Source organism: Sus scrofa, chromosome 9 (assembly GCF_000003025.6).
Source record: "Sus scrofa isolate TJ Tabasco breed Duroc chromosome 9, Sscrofa11.1, whole genome shotgun sequence".
Lineage (NCBI taxonomy): Eukaryota > Metazoa > Chordata > Mammalia > Artiodactyla > Suidae > Sus > Sus scrofa.
Genome location: NC_010451.4, coordinates 114,534,695 through 114,553,204, shown reverse-complemented (window position 1 = coordinate 114,553,204; position 18,510 = coordinate 114,534,695). Strand labels below are relative to the sequence as shown.

Here is an 18,510-nt window from a genome sequence, read left to right as displayed (position 1 = left end):
AGGTGGTCTGACCCAGCTGGTCAGAGTTCTTTGTGCTGGGGTTTGTGGCCAAATCCCCAGCAAATAATGAGGTGCTATTTTACTTTTCTTTGCCATTATTCCTTCAGAAACCACTAGGGGAGTGGCTGCTGTGGTCTCTGGAGGATTAGGGTATTTCTGGTCCTCTAGTCATAATACTAAGTTACAGCACCCTAAGCCTTAATACTGCCTATTGCTTTAGCTTGTATTTTATTACCTGACACATAGAAAGTTCTCAAAGAGAAAAGAAAAGAGAATGTTAGTTTCTCCCCTGTCCCTTTATCATGATGAGGAAGTAGAGCTACTGTTCAATTGTTTCTAACTATACTTTCTTTTCTTATTTGAAAAATTGGTTCATTCAATGTAAAGTCTAAAGAACACCTGTTTTCATCAAGAGGGAGAATCCTACCAGATACTTGCTTATGTAAGTGCCTTGAAAAAGACAGATGCTTTTCTATCAGGTAAAATATTTAAAAGAGTTAACAGGTATTCATTCTCAAAATGTCCTCTACATCTATTACTCAAGCCACCTTTCTTGAAGCCCTGAAAACAATGAAAAGAGTAACACTCTCATGTAATGATCTGAGTATTGGTTAAGATAGATTGAATTGCTCTGAGAAACCATTTTTTTTTTCACTTTGAAAGAAGAATCTGTAAGAAATTTTAATTACAAAACAAGTATTTAAAAATTTGTTTCCTATTATAACATTTTATGGACAATATATTCATTTAGTTCAAAATTCAAAAAATATAAAAAGGTATTCAAAGAGAAAGTATCTTTCTCACGCCTGACTACAATATTTTTAAAGCAGGAGAAATACATTAGAAAGCCGTCTTTCATGTGTTTTGTCTATTTGTGTTTCTGAGCAATTGCTACCATGACAACATCTTACATTAAGCTACCTAACATTATCAAGAGGTCAGAATTTATTGCCAAATGTTTGGAAAGCAACCCTTATGTCTCTTAAAGGACCAAAAATGATATTTTTTGAACTAATAAATCATGAATTCTCTTAGAGAAATCTGAAAGCTGATAATTAAGCAACAACAGATATGTTATTAGAGCATAGTAGGTTTGCACTATTTTCTTTAAATGAAACTCCATATAAATAATCAAAAGCAGAGTTTAGACAATATATTATGCATTTTTCAATGACAATAACTTCCTATGTTGCTATTTCCTACTATTATAAAAACATTTACTAACATAAGTTCATGCCCAATATATACTTGCTGAATGAATGCTTTGAAGTACATGAATAGCAAGAAATTTAACAAAATGACAATGAAGACAGAGCCAATTTTTCAATTCCTTTGCTAATACACTTTGGCCAAAAAACTGCCTTAGAAAATCATGCTTTTAAGAAACAAGGTAAGTAATCATCCCAGCAGATAGATAAACTCCATTTTAAAAAGATAATAACAGAGAAAATTCATAACTTATCATGATAGTACTTCCTAGAGTTTTAACAGCAAACGCTTCCATGGAGTTCTTTCTTTCGTTCAATCTAAGTCTCTGGTAGCAATTTACACTAATTTATTTTGTTTACTTTCCCTTTGGAAGATGAAGTGTGGGTGAACATCCTTCTTACACGGAACTAATTTATTTACAGGTAGTTAAGATGATGTTAAGCTTTTCCCCAGTCAAAACAACAACTTCTTTCTTAAACTTACACTCCTTGACCCCATCTTCATCCTGCCAGATTACAAGCCCAATCACTTTAGCTGCTCATCTGTGGTATACTCAAATTTTTCATACCTCTCTTAGAATGTGAACATTAAATGGAATCATGTCTCATTAAATAAATGTGGCCAATGCCAAGCAGAGGGGAAGCACTATTCTTGGTTGATATATATCATATCGTCCATCCACCCCATTCCAGCAATACTTTTTGATTTAGTTCACATCCTTATTATTTCATTCTAATGTTGTGGTAAACCTCTTAAAAAGAGTCCTGTAATGCTGAAGTTAAGCTAAAAAATGGTCCACAGTAACAATGGGGTCTTGGTTTGCTCTGTTCAGCCCTGTGTCAACATTCATTTCTCCTGAACTGCATTCTACTTTTTATTCAATTGTTTAACTAAACAAGTGCCACTTTCTATTCAGACCATACAGGAGGATAACGTCACTACTTAATTATCATCCAAAGACTAATGAACTTACTCTGAGTTCAGTCATCAAAATCATTGATAAAAAAGAGTAAATAATCCAGTGTCTAAACCAAGTTAATTAATCCATTCTGTTTTAAACAGTGTATTTCAACCTATTAATAATAGAATAATTGTTATGATTTTTGAAAGTAATGTACATACCAGACTAAGAAGTTTGTATAGTCCCTTAGTAAAAATCTATTAAGGCTATTAGCTGATATTTTGCGTCTATTTCACAGAGACACTCAGGACATTCATTAACAGAGAGCACACATATGGCCAAATTCCTGCTGCAGGATAATACTGAAGTCAGGAGTAGAACCAAAAGTCTCCTAATATTCTATGCTGTGTCACTCAACGGAGGAACACATCATTCACTTCTTACAGTAGATTTCATGAAAATCAACTGAGAACTGAAGCTCATTCACTTTTGGAAGGTCAAGTAACAGGTTTATACATAATGCTAACTTCTTGAGGAGGTCCAATTGATGTGAAAAATAAGTTTAGCTCTATGTGAGCCAGGGCATATTCACCACTGCAGTCTTGGATTGTAACTGTGAGATGAATTTACTGTAGCTGAAACACAATAGCATCATCTAAAGAGATTACCTGATAAAACAAACAAAAACATGAGCCAATGAGGACATCTGATAGTCTGATGAACCTAACAGTGTCCTTGTTCTTTCTTGAGATGCCCCTTTTGTCCATCCTACCACCTTTTTGCATAACTTGGCATAGAATAGAAAGCTAAAAGAGGTAGAAATTAATTAGTAATGCCAATGGGTCTCAAATGGCAAGAAAATTTTCCAAAGAAAGCACATGACCATTTAAATGACTTGACTCATATGCCCCTTTATTTTGTACCATTATTGGTGAGTATGAAATCAGGTATACACACCAGCCAGAAAAACTACTCTTATGATTATGGTTTTTATTTTTTTACTGTTTTATTGAAGTACAGTTAATTTACAATGTTGTGTAAAGTGATTCAGTGTGTGTATGTGTGTGTGTGCGTGCATGTGTGCACTCTATAAAGTAGGTCCTTATTGGTTACCTATTTTATTTTTTTTTTTGTTTTTTTTTCGTTTTTTTTTTTGTTTTTGTCTTTTTGTCTTTTGTTGTTGTTGTTGCTATTTCTTGGGCCGCTCCTGCGGCATGTGGAGGTTCCCAGGCTAGGGGTCGAATCGGAGCTGTAGCCACCGGCCTACGCCAGAGCCACAGCAACGCAGGATCCGAGCCGCGTCTGCAACCTACACCACAGCTCACGGCAACGCCAGATCGTTAACCCACTGAGCAAGGGCAGGGATCGAACCCGCAACCTCATGGTTCCTAGTCGGATTCGTTAACCACTGCACCACGACGGGAACTCCTGGTTACCTATTTTAAATACAGCAGTGTGTATATGTTAATACCAAACTCCTAATTTATTTCCTCCCCATACCCACTATCCCCTTTGGTAACTGTAATTGTGTTTTTCTGTGGCTCTCAGTCTGTTTTGTAAACATGCTCATTCATATAGTTTTTAAGAGTCCATAAATAAGTAATCTCATATGATATTTGTCTTTCTCTACCTGACTTACTTCATTTAATGTGATCATCTCTAGGTCCATCCATGTTGCTGCAAATGGTATCATTTCATTCTTTTTTATGGCCAAGTAATATTCCTGTGTGTGTGTGTGTGTGTGTGTGTGTGTGTGTCCCATCTTTTTCCATTCCTCTGTCGATGGACATTTAGGTTGCTTCCATGTCTTAGCTACTATAAATAGTGCTGCTGTGAAGAATGGAGTGCATATATATTTTTGAATTTAAACAACTCATGTTTAAAGCTTGATCATGGGCATAAAGAAGAAAACCACTGGAACATCAAGATTACTCACACAAAAGACTATGACTTTAATATTTAAAGCAACATTGAGTTTATCAAGCCATGATGCTTGTAATTGTAATTCAAAATTATAGTGCTAGGGAATCTTTTATTTAATAGTATGTACTTTTTATTTTTTTAAATATCAATTTTTTTATTATACATCAAAACTATTATTTTAATTGTATATTTTTATTTGTCTCTGAAAACCTCATAGAGTTTTACCTATATAGTGTATAGAGAAATTTTAAATTTGCACTTTAAGATTTTATCAGTGAGGGTTCCCATCATGGCTCATCGGAAACAAATCTGATTAGCATCCATGAGGATGCACGTTTGATCCTTGGCCTTGCTCAGTGGGTTAAGGATCCTTGTTGCTATGGGCTGTGGTGTAGGCCGTGGATGCAGCTTGGATCTGACATTGCTGTGGCTGTGGCAGTGGCATAGGCCAGCAGCTACAGCTCTAATTCGACCAGTTGCCTGGGAACCTCCATATGTTGCGGGTACAACCCTAAAAAGACAAAAAAAAAAAAAAAAAGATTTTATCAGTGGTTTGCTTCTATTAATTAGGATTTTTGTTTGTTTGTTTGTTTGTTTTTTGGCCCATGCCTACAGCATGCAGAAGTTCCCAGGCCAGGGAATCAAACCTGCACCCATGGCAGTGACAACACCAGACCCTTAAGCTACTGACCCACATAGGAACTCTGAGAAACACTTTTTTTTTCTTTTTATGGCTGCACTTGCAGCACATGGAAAGTTCCCTAGCTGGGGTAGAACAGGAGCTGCAGCTTTGGCCTATACCAGAGCCACACCAGATCCAAGTTATATCTGTGACCTATGCCTTGGTTTATGGCAATGTTGGATCCTTAGCCCCCTGAGTGAGGCCAGGGACTGAAACTACATTCTGCACAGAGACACCATTAGGTCTTTAAGCCACTGAGCTACACCAGAACTCCAAAACTTTTTCTTATGTTTTGTTTTGTTTTGTTTTGTTTGCTTTTCAGGGCCACACGCATGGCCTATGGAAGTTCCCAGGCTAGGGATCGAATTGGAGCTGCAGCCACTGGCCTACACCACAGCCACAGCAATGCCAGATCCAAGCCAAGTCTGCAACCTACACCATAGCTCATGGCCATACCAGATCCCTGACCCCACTGAACAAGGCCAGGGATTGAACCCGCATCGTCATGGATTCTAATTGGATTTGCTTCTACTGTGCCACAAAGGGAACTCCCAAAAGCCTTTTTTTTTTAAGGGCCACACCCATGGCATATGGAGGTTCCCAGATTAGCCAAAACTTTTGTTTTTTTAATCAGCAGAAACTAAAAGTCTTTTTTCTAGCTTTCCCCTCTGAGAAGCCTTCTCTGGTACATCTCTGATCCCCCTTCTCTATGCCTGTCATTGTATGGCTTAGGTCTGAAGTAGGTCTCTAGCACCAACTTCACCTCCTCCTATTTTCTCTTTCTTTTCCAGGCCCACTGACCTTCAGGCATAGTCTTGCCTCAGAGTCTGTTCCTTCTATACCAGAAAGGCTCTTTCCCCAGCAGTCCGCATGTTCATACCCTCACCACTTGTGCATGTTTTCTTCACTATCATGTTTCCTAACCACCCCATTTTACATTGAAACCCATTTCCTAGATTCTCTACTTCCTTTTCCTGCTTTAATTTTTTTTTTCCCATTGCACTGCACTGTCACAAGGGCAGGGATTTTTATCTGTTGTATCTCCAATGCCTAGAATAGTATCCGGTGCACAGTAAGTACTCTAAATATCTGCTGAATAAAATTAAGTAAACTTATTCAATGCTAACTATATCCTAAATGCTTAATAAGCATAATTAAATGAATGTATGGAAACTTATGTTCTAAATGCTTGATAAGTATTACCTTGTTTAATCGTCACAGCACCCAATAAGAAAGGTTCTGTTATCATCCAAATTTTAATAGCTGGAGAAATGTAACACAGAGAGATCAAGTGAGTTAACTACAGTTAAGCAATTAGTAAGTGGCAATGTTTAAACTCAGGTATTATGACCACAAAATGACAAAGTCTTTTGTACACCATGTCTTTTAACTTCCCCCAATGCTCGTCCATTCTACCCTTACTACAAACTGTTGACCAATTACTATAAAAAAAGGTAAATTTATTTATGGTATACATCCCTTTCTAAAAAAAAATGTGAGGCAGCTAGCTTTAGATATTATTTTCTTCTTATAAGAAGAAGGGAGGGAGGAGAGGAAGGATGAAGAGAAAGAGGGAAAGAGTAATGGAAAGGAGAAGCAGAGAAAAAGAAGAAAAAAATAACCAAAAGAATAAAGCCTACACTATCATAATCTAGTTACTTAAAAATAAAAAGACTTCAAAAATATGAGCCACAGGCACCTAGCAACTCCACATCTGTGAGCTCCACAGAGCCTGGCTCAGAGTCATGGTCCACAGGATGGGATGGAGATGAGGCATAAGGCTTGCTTCAGAAGTTTCAAGTAGAAACAATAATAGCAATAGGGGCTAACTGAGCTGATCTGGACCATACGCACTGGTGTGGTTATATCAGATTTCACAGCCAACAGCAGTTCTAGGTGTTTGGTGCCCCTACTGCACTGGTTGTTTAATATCTTGAAAATCATCCCTGAAGCTAACATTTATTAAGTGCTAGGGGTCGACTGGAGCTGTAGCCACTGGCCTACACCACAGCCACAGCAACGTGGGATCGGAGCCGTGTCTGCAACCTACACCACAGCTCACAAGGATGACGAATAATAATCCCAAAGTCACATAGCAAAGTTAAGTGGTGGAGCTGGATACATAGCCAGGCCATCTAGTTCTACAGTTTATGCACTCAACCACTATTCCACTGCTTAACTTGAAACAAAAAACAAAAAGTCTAGTTTAGTAGTATTTAAACAGATAATATGAAGTTCCTGTGGTGGCACAGTGGTTCACGAATCTGACTAGGAACCTTGAGGTTGCGGGTTGGATCCCTGGCCTTGCTCAGTGGGTTAGGGATGTGGCGTTGCCGTGAGCTGTGGTGTAGGTTGCAGACGCAGCTCGAATCCCACGTTGCTGTGGCTCTGGCGTAGGCTGGCAGCCACAGCTCCAATTCGACCCCTAGCCTGGGAACCTCCATATGCCACGGGAGCGGCCCAAGAAATGGCAAAAAGACAAAAACAAAAAACAAACAAACAAACAAAAAAACAGATAATATAATACTGTTAGATAAACCTGAGCATTTTTGTAAATATATATTTACCCAAAAGACTGAAATTATTCTCTTTTTAATAACTGTTTTTGCCCTTTAAGTCACGTCAAACAAACTCCTTGAAGGCATGAATTCTGAGTTATTTATCTTTCTGTCTCCAGTGGTGTCTGTAACATAGTAGGAGTCTGATGAATGTTTATGTATGGAGTAAATGAGTGAATGAGAGAACAAATGAATGGAGTGACTAGAAGTTTGTTTTTACATCTTATCTTAAAAACGGCACTTTCCAAGGACATAAGACACCTTGGCTATGAATGTAGGCCTAGACAAATTATGTATTAGTTACTAAATGGAGCCAGCTAAAAGTTTTGGAAGTTAAAATAGTAAGAAGCAAAACAAAACAACCCCTCCAAACACCCTGTTAGAGAAGACTATGTAAAATAAGCCTTAAACAACTTAGCCTCCCTTTTCAAACATAAGGTAGAAAATACAAGCTGTGGAAGGAAAAGTTTTCATCTACTCAAGTATATAATCAACTTAATTTTATAATCTTCTTGAGCCCATGTTTTTGTTTTTGCTTTTGTTTTCAAAGCACAAGGCCCACTGAATTCAGAAATGCAGGTGTGTTCCTCCTAAACATAGTTATGTATGGTCTGGTCATGTTTATTAAAAGGAAGTCACAATGTGACAATGTGAATGACTGGTCTTTATGCTTTAAATGCTAACATTTTTACCATTCAAAATCTACTTATCTTAATCATGTTTATTCATCCTTAAATGCCAACTTTATAATATATTTAAATTGTATAAGGGCTACTAAGTAGAAAACTAAAAAAGAATCTCCAGAATATTTTTCTGAAAAAACACTCAACCCTCCTTCTCCCATCCATTCTATTCACTCACCTATTCATATCAAGTTTTACATAGCTAAGTTAAAACAGTGGAGTAAAATTCTCCTGTCCCTAGAAGAAATTATCTAAAACTAACCCAAAAAGAGGTTTTGCTTTCTTCCCTTTCTCACTCTCAAAATAATGTCTGCCTACCAAAAACTAGAATGAGACTTTCGTTTCAATTTCAACTGAGACAAATGTTACAGTTGTATTACTACTTATCAGTGGGAAGCAAAATTACTCATCCTTTCTGTTGAGATATCTAAGACTAGAAGACTCAACATATTTTCTCCCTTCTTAAAGGATCCTATGAGATGGGATTAAATTTCACAAATTCCAAAATACATTTACGATACAGGATTTTAAAATTTAATCCCTTTGCCATTCACTTAAGTTTTAAACAGCTTGTTTATCTTCTTCCTGCTAGCATAAAATGCAGTGTAGAAATGGAAACCAGATTTCTTTATGTAGTGAATTTCATGTGGTTTCCACATTTCTCCTGGCAGTCATTTCCCAGCAGACGTTCATCTAAAAAATTCTTCCTTGAGTGACTTTTAAGTAAGATGGCATCTGTAGCATTTTGTGGCACATTCTAAGCACCCTCTCAAATGCACTACAAATGGCCTGAGCATTATAGCATTCTGCAATGTAGTTTACATTTAAAGTCCTTGTAAAGGTAAATAAAGTCATTAAAAATGTAATCTAGGAAGGTGATTTGGGTGGCCTTGATTCTTACTTAAGAAGGAATCTCCTTTCTTTGACCTTTCACATTCAAGAAAGTCTCTGATTGATCAATATGTGTTTATTAACCTTATTTCATTTGGGAAGGTATTGTATAGCATACATAGGAACTAGAGGCACGGCCCCTGCCTTCAAGGAGTTTATAATCAAGAGAAAAAGATGAGACATAAACATCAGAACAAGTCAAGCAAAAGTCTGAGATGAATCAGCAGATCACAAACAACAAATGGATGAATGATGGAATGGATAATGAGGTCTATATGGTTATGTGGAAATATCTGGTATGCAATATTCTCTGGAGCCATGAGAAAGTTAATTTAAAGTAAAATGGTGTGATCAATCTAAAACTCCACCATTCTCTCTTCGCCTTTCTGAGGACATTTAACAGTGATGAAAAAAAAATAAAAAGTCACTGCTTCAGAGGAGAATTATTTTAAAGGCTATGGGAAAGTATAAAAACAATTTGGTTTGGGAGCTATTTATTTTTAAGCAATGCACACACAGGGTTAAATTAATCTGACTGAAAATTCAAGGAGAGAAAAAAAAAATCTCACTGAACAGTCTAACACATATTTTCACTGGTAGCTCAATTCCAATTCTGTTTCCTAAAGAAGAAACAGGAAGAATTGGGGCTGCAGAGAAGAGGGGAGAGCTACAGAAAGCCTCACACTCAGCAGAGGAAGGGTAGAGACAAAAGTAGGAAAGAGGAGGAGAGGAAAGGAAAAAAAGTTAACAATAAGCCTATGCTTCTGAATGCCTTTTGATCACTTGGTAGAGATAGAGTATGATACATTACATTAACACATGCCTTTTGACAAAACAGCTAGTTTAATTAATATTCTCTGACCTTCCTCTTTTTTTTAAATTACTCAATGAATTCTATTACATTTATAGGTATGCAACAATCTTCACGACCAAATTTTAAAGCATTTCCATCCCAAACCCTCAGTGCATCCCCCTAACCCCAAACTGTCTCATTTGGAAACCATAAGTTTTTCGAAGTCTGTGAGTCAGTATCTGTTCTGCAAAGAAGTTCATTGTGTCCTTTTCTTTAGGTTCCACATGTAAGTGACAGCATTTGATGTTGATGTCTCATTGTCTGACTGACTTCACCTAGCATGATAATTTCTAGGTCCATCCATGTTGCTGAGTAACATTCTATTGTATATATATACCACATCTTCTTTATCCACACCTCTGTCAATGGGCATATAGATTGCTTCCATGTCCTGGCTATTGTATAGAGTGATACAATCAACACTGGAGTACATGTGTCTTTTCAAGTCATGGTTTCTCTGGATGGATACCCAGGAGTGTGATTGCTGGGTCAAATGGTAGTTCTATTTTCAGTTTTCTGCGGAATCTCCATAGTGTGTTCCACAGTGGTTGCACTAACTTACATTCCCACCAACAATGTAATAGGGTTCCTTTTTCTCTATACCCTCTCCAGCACTTATTGTTTGTAGACTTTTTGATGATGGTCATTCTGGCTGGTGTAAGGTGGTACCTCATAGTGGTTTTGATTCACATTTCTCTAATAATGAGTGATGTTGAACATCTTTTCATGTGTGGTTTTTTTTTTTGTTTTTTGGGGTTTGTTTTTTTTTTTTCCTCTCTTTAAACATTCAACAGCACCACAAAAGTTACCAATGATGGGAATGCTATTTGCTGTAGCACCACATCTACCAGTTCCAAGGCAGCACCATGACCATTCTCTAATTGCTGTATGGGTTGTTAAAGAAATGTCTTCAAGAACATCCCAATTTATTTTGTCACTATCATCTAATTCAGGCTTTCTCCCAACCACCTCCTCCCAACCTGCCTTATTTGACAAATGAGAAAATGTCAGAGCTGAACTAGAACCAGTCAATCCTGGTGCTCCTTCTTTTATACCTCAGTTGTATCCAAGAAAGCAGAAAGCAAAGAAATGTGTACAAGAAAGGTGAAATTTTGAAATCAAGTATAATTAATTAAATCTGTACAAATACTAAATCACCAAATATCTTCTGCTCTAGGTACTGAGCAACTTGGCTTTAGTGGTTTCACAAAAATGCTAATTCCAAACTTCTATAGATATAGGTAAGCAAAGGGAACTGTATTATGACAATTATTTTACAATGAACAGGTTTTCCATGGCCTTTCCAAACACTTTCCATCAGCACACACAGACACAAAAAACTCACTGAGTTTGCTTTACTGAATGTGAAAGAGATATGTACCATGTTAAGAACAGTTTTAAGTGGGAGATTTGAAACATCCGAGGAACCTGCATACATACACAACAGATAAATGCACTGAAAACAAGATAGTGTAAGAATGCAATAGAAGTGGCATTCATCTAAACGAGTCTGAATACACAAAATACTGTCAAAGCAAAATCATATTAAACAATATTAAAATGAAGTTAGAATTTACATTAACAAATTGGACCCAAGCTAGCCAGTATGAGTATTACTGGGTGACTAACACCAATTATTTCATGATCAGAAGGTAAAGATGAAATTCAAATTAAGATTGATTTGGAAAACAAGGCAAAATTCACTGGAAAATCAACTCCCATTAGCTTTCTCGTACTTTGTTAATGGTTTAAAAAAGAAAAGAAAAGATTGGCGGGGGAGACTCAACTTTCCAAAAATTAACTAACTGAAATGTAGTACTGAAAATTTCATGCACTGGAATTTTGAAAAAAAGGGAGGTAAGTATAACAATTCTCACACTTGCTTCAGTACTGGCAGAAGGCAAGTAATTACTTTTAGAAAAATCAGGATTCATCTTATACCACTTATTCTGGTTCTTGTTTTCTCTGTTTCGAAAATTTGAAGGGAAAAAATAAAAAGAACTCTAAGTTCTTTTAGTTCTTTAGTGAGCTTCTCAATGGTAATTTCATGAGCCCTGAAAATGCAAAGTGAACTCTAAGAATAGGCTCCAGCTTTACACACACAGTGAGCCAGTCAGCACCTGAGGCCACCCCCAAACATTTTGAGTCGGGTCCAGGTCCCTTAAAGAAAGAAAAAAAAAAAAAACTATTTAAAAATCTACTAGTTACCCAGCAAAACAAGCCAGTATTTCAAAAGCCACCATAATCCATTCTGACCAATAAAATGCAAGACTAGTTCTTTCTTGAAAAAACAAAGGTGAAATGGAAATGAAGTAGCATGCACTAGAGGAGTGCATGCAGTTTGTTACAAGGCAGAAGGTTGGGTGTAAACTGATTGTTCCCAAATAAAAAACAAAGAGTATTACACAAAGTGTGTGAGCAGTTTTTAAAGCAATCAGTGACACCTTCACCTGTAGAGAAATCAATCCCCTTAATGTGTTGCATTTGCAAAATTACAAAGGCATTTCCTACTAATTTTCACTTGTTAACCTTCAGCTGTTGCTATAAAGCTCAGGCAGGCACAACTTTTTTAGAAAAGTCTGAAATGTGCACATGCTAAAACTAACATCTAAGATTACAAAAAACACTGCCCATGTTCTAGCTTTTAAAAAGGGAAAAGAATTGATTTTGATGTTAGTAATTCTATATAGAAATCTGGTCTAGTTTATAAGTATATATAGATATAGCTATCTAAAAGTCTTTTAAAAACATGTATTTTACAAAGTATATACATATATATATATGTACACATATACATACACATGCTTACACATTCATATACACATATGTGTTTTATTATATGTGTGCAAAACTATGCTAAAAGCAGAAAAACTCAAAGGAAAGGAAGGTTACTTTTGGCTTTTCAAAGAGATTCTCCAAAAGGTTATCTTAAGAAGCCTCTACCACTAAAATGTTTTTAAAAAATCCTGTTGTCTTTCTTTCTGAATCAAGTATTTTCTTTTACTTTTATTTGTTTTACACACAAATGATTTATTTATCCAATGAGATTACAAATGCATTGAAGAAAATAACACTCTCTTCCAGAATAGTACTTGCTGTTGCTTGTGCTTTGGAGTCACAGGAGGTGGTTTTGAACAGAAAGAAAGTCAGTATCTGAATCACAGTGGCGGACAGGCTGCACCCTGACTGCCGCACCTAACCTATATATGAGTGAGGCCTTTCTCCAGGCAGCCCTGATCCAAGCTTTTCTCACCCCTTACAGTCTTCAGAGAAACACTATTTTACAGATGAGGAAACAAGAGCTCAGAATACTGTAGTTAAATAATCGCCAAGGTTACCAAACAGTAAGTCGTGAAACCAGGATTCAAACCCACGCCCTTTAGCTTCAAAACCATCACATTGCACTGCCTCCTCCTGGAGCTTCCACTTCATCTGCAACCTTGGAGAAAAATCTACCTTTCATGGTTATTGGATTACATTATGTCACATGTGAAAAACTCTAGCACAGAGGCTTGGTATAAAATAAGTGACCCCCCCCAAAAAAAAAGTGGCATCAAAAAGAAACAATTAGGGAACAGTTCACTTTCCTTTCTCTTCAGCTTCTGCACTGCAGTCCTCAGTGTCAATGAAGTTATGTAATCTCATTCTGCATGGCAAACTGAAGCAATTTTTGGTTGATTAAAATGCAAATAAGTGCTCTTATAAAGATATGTGATTAATACTCAATTGAAACACATAAATTTTCAGCATGCATTAAAATTTATACACCATGTGCTTTTGTTTGTCTATAAAGGTAAAGCAACTTCCCATGGTGACATGCATAGAAGTATTTTAACATGGTCTCATATATCCCTTAAATTCTCTAGAGAATGAACAGAATTGGGAAGCCAGTAAAGGCATCTATAATATTCTCAACTAAACAGATTTATGTTCAATTGAATTCTTTTAGCACTTCATATAATTTGTATTTCCCTCTGGATAAACCAAAAGATTATAAAGCCTAAAACACAGATACTGTGCCATGTATTATGCAGGTATGTCTCTCATCACTTAAAGACTCGGAGCCTCCATAATGACTTACTGCATTATTGCAGGTATTCTGGTTAAAGCAGAAAGCTCTCCGCATGAATATACAGAGCCAATATGCTTTGCTAGCACCTCCAGCCACAGAAAGGATACCTTTTCTACCCCTGCAAAATGTGGTTTCTGAGTCTTAATGTGATGCACATACAGATTTTTTTTTTCCTTTTTGCTATCATGCATGCTCGTTTCTGAGTTGTGCTAAGGAAATAAACTATTGGTGTTGCCAAAAGACATCAGGAGTCAATATTCTAAAATTGTCAGTGACCCCAGGACACCATATTTCTCTCATCCAAGTGAGCCAACACTCATTTTAAAGTCGGATTATAACGTGGAATTCGATGAGAGTTCATAGCACATAGCATTCAGATGATGCTCGTCAGCTTTTGGGGGTTGAAGCAGGCAAAAAACTGCATTCCTAGTACGCCTCTCACTTAAAATCTCCCTGAAAAGGCCAGCACCAATTTTCCAATCCCTTCATCTTGTCTCCCCCTAAAGATGTTAAGACAGTGCTTCAAATTTTACTGGAGTCATAAATCATATATTTACCTTCATGCGACTGGTTTTCAATAGGGCCAGAGTTTGTAAGGTTTGTCGGCCGGATGTATTATGTTACTGAAATATAGAAATGGCTGCTGTGCACGCCACTGGTTAGTAAAACTCAAAGACGTAACTTTATCTTTCTCAATTGATTTGAGGAAAGAATGTTCATAAAATATATACTGCTATTGGTGAGGGGCTGGTTTCTAAATAAACAGATTCAGCAATGGAAATTCTAGAGACGCGCAAAACAAAACATGCATTAGTAAATGTAGGTTTTAAAATCAACTCTCTCACAGTGTTTGCCTTTTGCAAGCTTTTTGAAGACTGTAAAATCAGTTGTATTAAGCTTATGATTTATAGCTGTTCTAATCTAACTTCTTTTTTAGTTGCTGAAGAAAAATCTGTTAACTCTTTTGGACTATTTCTCCTCTATTTTACAGCTTCTGATGTTGCATCTCTGGCTAAGAAGGCACTTCACTGCAGTGACCTGAAGGCAGCCATTTGTTTGAGAGTCAGGGAACGAGAGAAAAGAGAAAAGCTTTGCTACAACAAATCTCCCAGTCTTTTCAGGCCCTGACAATACAGGAAATTGACTGGCAATTAGAAAACAGCATTGCCTCCAATTAAAAAAAAAAAAAAAGTGCTAATCCACACAACATGAAGTCAAACTAAGTGAGGCTATCTTCCCTAATTTGCAATGAACTGGGGTCAACTAGATTTTTATCTCAAATACAAAGTGGGGAGGAGAAAACAACAAGAGAGGAAACGCCACATCTTGGTTAGATCCTGCTTTTCACACAAGATTATATGACCGATAGCTACACAGGATGCTTCCAGAAGATTAGAAGGCCAAAAATAAGCAAGGAAATATGGCCGGCCCAATATTCGCAATTACTTCCGGGGAAAAAAAAAAAAAAAAACAGCACAATCTAATACATAATTATAGTATATATAATGTTAAAATTGCACCATGTTTTCCATTTAAGATAATAAATAAGACAGCTTTAATTCTTGAATTACTATCATGATACAAGTTTGATCAGAAACCAAAGGCATACTATGTAGCCTTTACTCATTCTTTGGATAGTTGACTGAATGTATTACTGAATAGTTTACTTTAGGCTAGTTAAAGTATAAAAACATCTTTCCTGCCTTCAATTAACATACTCTATTTGGTGGGAAAATCCAAATGTGTGAAATAATAATAACATTTTAGTACAAAACTAAAAGAAGGCAGCAGATAACTGACAAATTATAACAGGAAATGTAAGTGCTATAGCATTCAGTAGGGGAAAACATTTATCTATGTGGGCTGACAATATGCTTCTGAGCACACACCTCTAAATTAGAAAAAAGTTGAGTTTTGCCGCTTACTGTAATTCCACAAAGCAATATGCTTAACCTCGCTGACCCTCAATTTCATATCAATAAAATGGGACTGTTGATAAAACTTACCCCACAAGGTTATTATAAGAAATGGATAGAGTATATGTAAAAAGTTTTTTTAATCTGTAAAGAAGCTATAAAATGAGCTTTGAGAAGGGGGGTAAAAGAAATCACACCAAACTGTTGCCATTAATTTGAAAAAGCAGAGAAGGTTAGGAGATTGGAGGGAAAGATGATTAACTTTGTCTTCACATCTTTTCTATTATTTAACTTTTATAATGCCCATGTACTAATCTTATAACAAAACAAAAAGCTGTATAAACACTATCTGAACTACGCATACCATGATGTCACAAAAGACTCTAGTTGCAAACAGTAGTTACAAGGACAAAGAAACAAGACTCAGTCCTGGTTTCGATGTGAGAATTTCTAAAGGAAATCAATCTGACTAGGAACCATAAGGTTGTGGGTTCGATCCCTGGCCTAGCTCAGTGTGTTAAGGATCTGGCATTGCCATGAGCTGTGGTGTAGGTCACAGAGGAGGCTCAGACCCTGCGTTACTGTGGCTGTGGTGTAGGCCAGTGGCTACAGATCCAATTCGACCCCTTGCCTGGGACCTCCATATATCATGGGTGTGGCCCTAAAAAGAAAAGAAAAAAAAAAATTATGCCAAGCTTGGGAACGATAACCAACTAAAACAGTGTTTTCCTTCCATGACATTTTTAAAAAAAGCAAATTTTGTAGTCACTCACCAAAAACCATCCACTGATTCAAACAATCACTTTGGTCAATACATTTTGAAATAACCAAGGTAAATAACATTAGGCACGTCTCAAAGGCAAGTCTTTGTCGTGTCTAACTTTGCTTTTTAGAGCCCATCACATTTTAGAATTTAACTAATAATTTACAGACAGAGAAAATCCTCAGGCCCCTTCCAAGCAAATGACAAGGGCTTTCCATAAATGCATGGCAGACTTTTTAGATTGAACTTGATCATAGATTACCATTCCTAACAGAAGTAAGTATGAGCAAGCTCTTTGAGGGCAGGAATATCTTCTTAATCTTAATGCCAGTCCCTGGCACTGTGACTAGCACATGAGTAGGCAACAATAAACATCTGTTGAACTATTTGGAAGAAAAATAACTCTAAAACACTGCTCATTCTGAAGCCCAGTGAGATGGGCATATATGCCAAGGGGAACACAACTTTTATAATTGCTTTTGTAGAAAAATCACTTGATATGCTTCAAAAGCAGGAAAGATAAGGATAAAATTGAGTTTCTTACATAAAGTGTCATAAAAAAACCCCTATTTGAGAAAGACGTTTTTCCTATATTTGAAAAAAGTATAGATACGTGAACTAAAATAAAATCATGGAGCGGGCTGATCAGAATCACCTTTCATTTGTTTTACTGAAAATTCCCAAGGCATGTTTCATCAATACAAACAGAAGAGGCCAGAGGAAAGGTTTTCACTATTTGTGGCTGAAACAAGCCCACACCTGGAATGCTGGATTCTTAACTGACTATTGTTCCACTGGCTCGTGGCTCTTCTATGGTGATCTGTGAATAAACATATAGATATTTAAAAAGAACAGAAGTTGGTATCCACATGTAATGAGCCTATTATATGCTATGTAGTCACACTTTAATATTTCCAGTATTATGTCATACTGTAAAGCAGGGACAGAGAAAAAAAAGAAGTTGAGGCATACTGGGCTGGCCCAACCACTGTGGAATAGGCCCTGAAGACACAAGCTTGGAAGCAGTGATACAGTGATCTGAGATAATCCCTCTGAATTTCCACTGATGATTTAAATCTTTCTATGAATGATGTACCTAATGTTAATCTCTTATTTCCATCCTAAACTGCTGGATAATTCATTTTTATCTTACTTAATCTTCCTCTCCAGGTAAGCAGGACTTGTAATAACTTTTGAACCCTTTAATGGTATGTTCATTCAAAAGAAGGCATTTAATGAAAATGAAAGCCATAAGACAGGTCTCACTTGAAGCCTTTTGAAATATTCAACACCATGTATTTAAAAGAGATTTTTCTGCTTCTAAAAAGTATTGCAGAAGGTCAGTAGAAATGAATTGTTTTGGCTATCATTCTTTAAAGAGTTTTAGGTTTTTTTAGTTTGGATACTCAAATCAAATTTGGAAGCTACCTAGGAATTTTCTCACATTTTGATTTCTGGAAGGGCAATTAATCAAGCTCTTGTTTGAGGCAACTCGAATTTCAATCAGAATACTATGGAGGGAAAGTCAGAGACCTGTACACTCAGAATATTCAACAGTATATATAATGAAAACAACAACAAAAGAAGAAAATTAGTTGTCAGTGGGTTGATATGGTACAACCTTTGGTCAAGCAGTTCTTGGCAAATTTCAACAGATTTAGTTAACTGGCGATAAAACTAAGCAGCAGAATACTATTGAAATGAAACAAAAGTAACAAGTAACACAGAAACAGGAATTACTAGTGAAAAACAGTGCTGTACCTAATAGCATGGATCTACCAGAGGCAATTTGTTAGGAGACCAGGGTCATTATTTCACAGAGGAGGCTTGAAATCCAAACTTTTACATTTCTTTAGGTCAAGCTATATAGCACAGCATTTGGAGAGCCAGCCAAAATCGCTGAGGGAAACGAGGAAGGCCACATGTGGAACTAATTACTCATGGAGAGGCCATGACAAAGAACATTTCTCCAGACTTTTCATGGGGGCTTCACTTTCAGGAAGTTGCTATAATTACTGTTCAAGTCTAGAGCAGCCTGCAAGCCGCTGACAGATCCAAC

The 18,510-nt window shown here is 36.7% G+C and overlaps 1 protein-coding gene across 15 annotated transcripts in view; it reads right to left on the bottom strand.

Annotated features, from left to right (window-relative positions):
• DNM3 (dynamin 3) overlaps positions 1-18,510 on the bottom strand; it is a 542,471-nt gene that overhangs the window by 252,048 nt on the left and 271,913 nt on the right. The window contains exon 16 of one of the 15 annotated variants that reach the window (XM_021063650.1): positions 16,283-17,271. The exons of the other annotated variants lie outside the window; for them this stretch is intronic. Coding sequence (XP_020919309.1) covers positions 17,227-17,271 — 45 coding nt within the window. The 3' untranslated portion in view covers positions 16,283-17,226. Of the gene's footprint in view, positions 1-16,282; positions 17,272-18,510 lie in introns of those variants that run through there. 15 annotated transcript variants of the gene reach the window in all.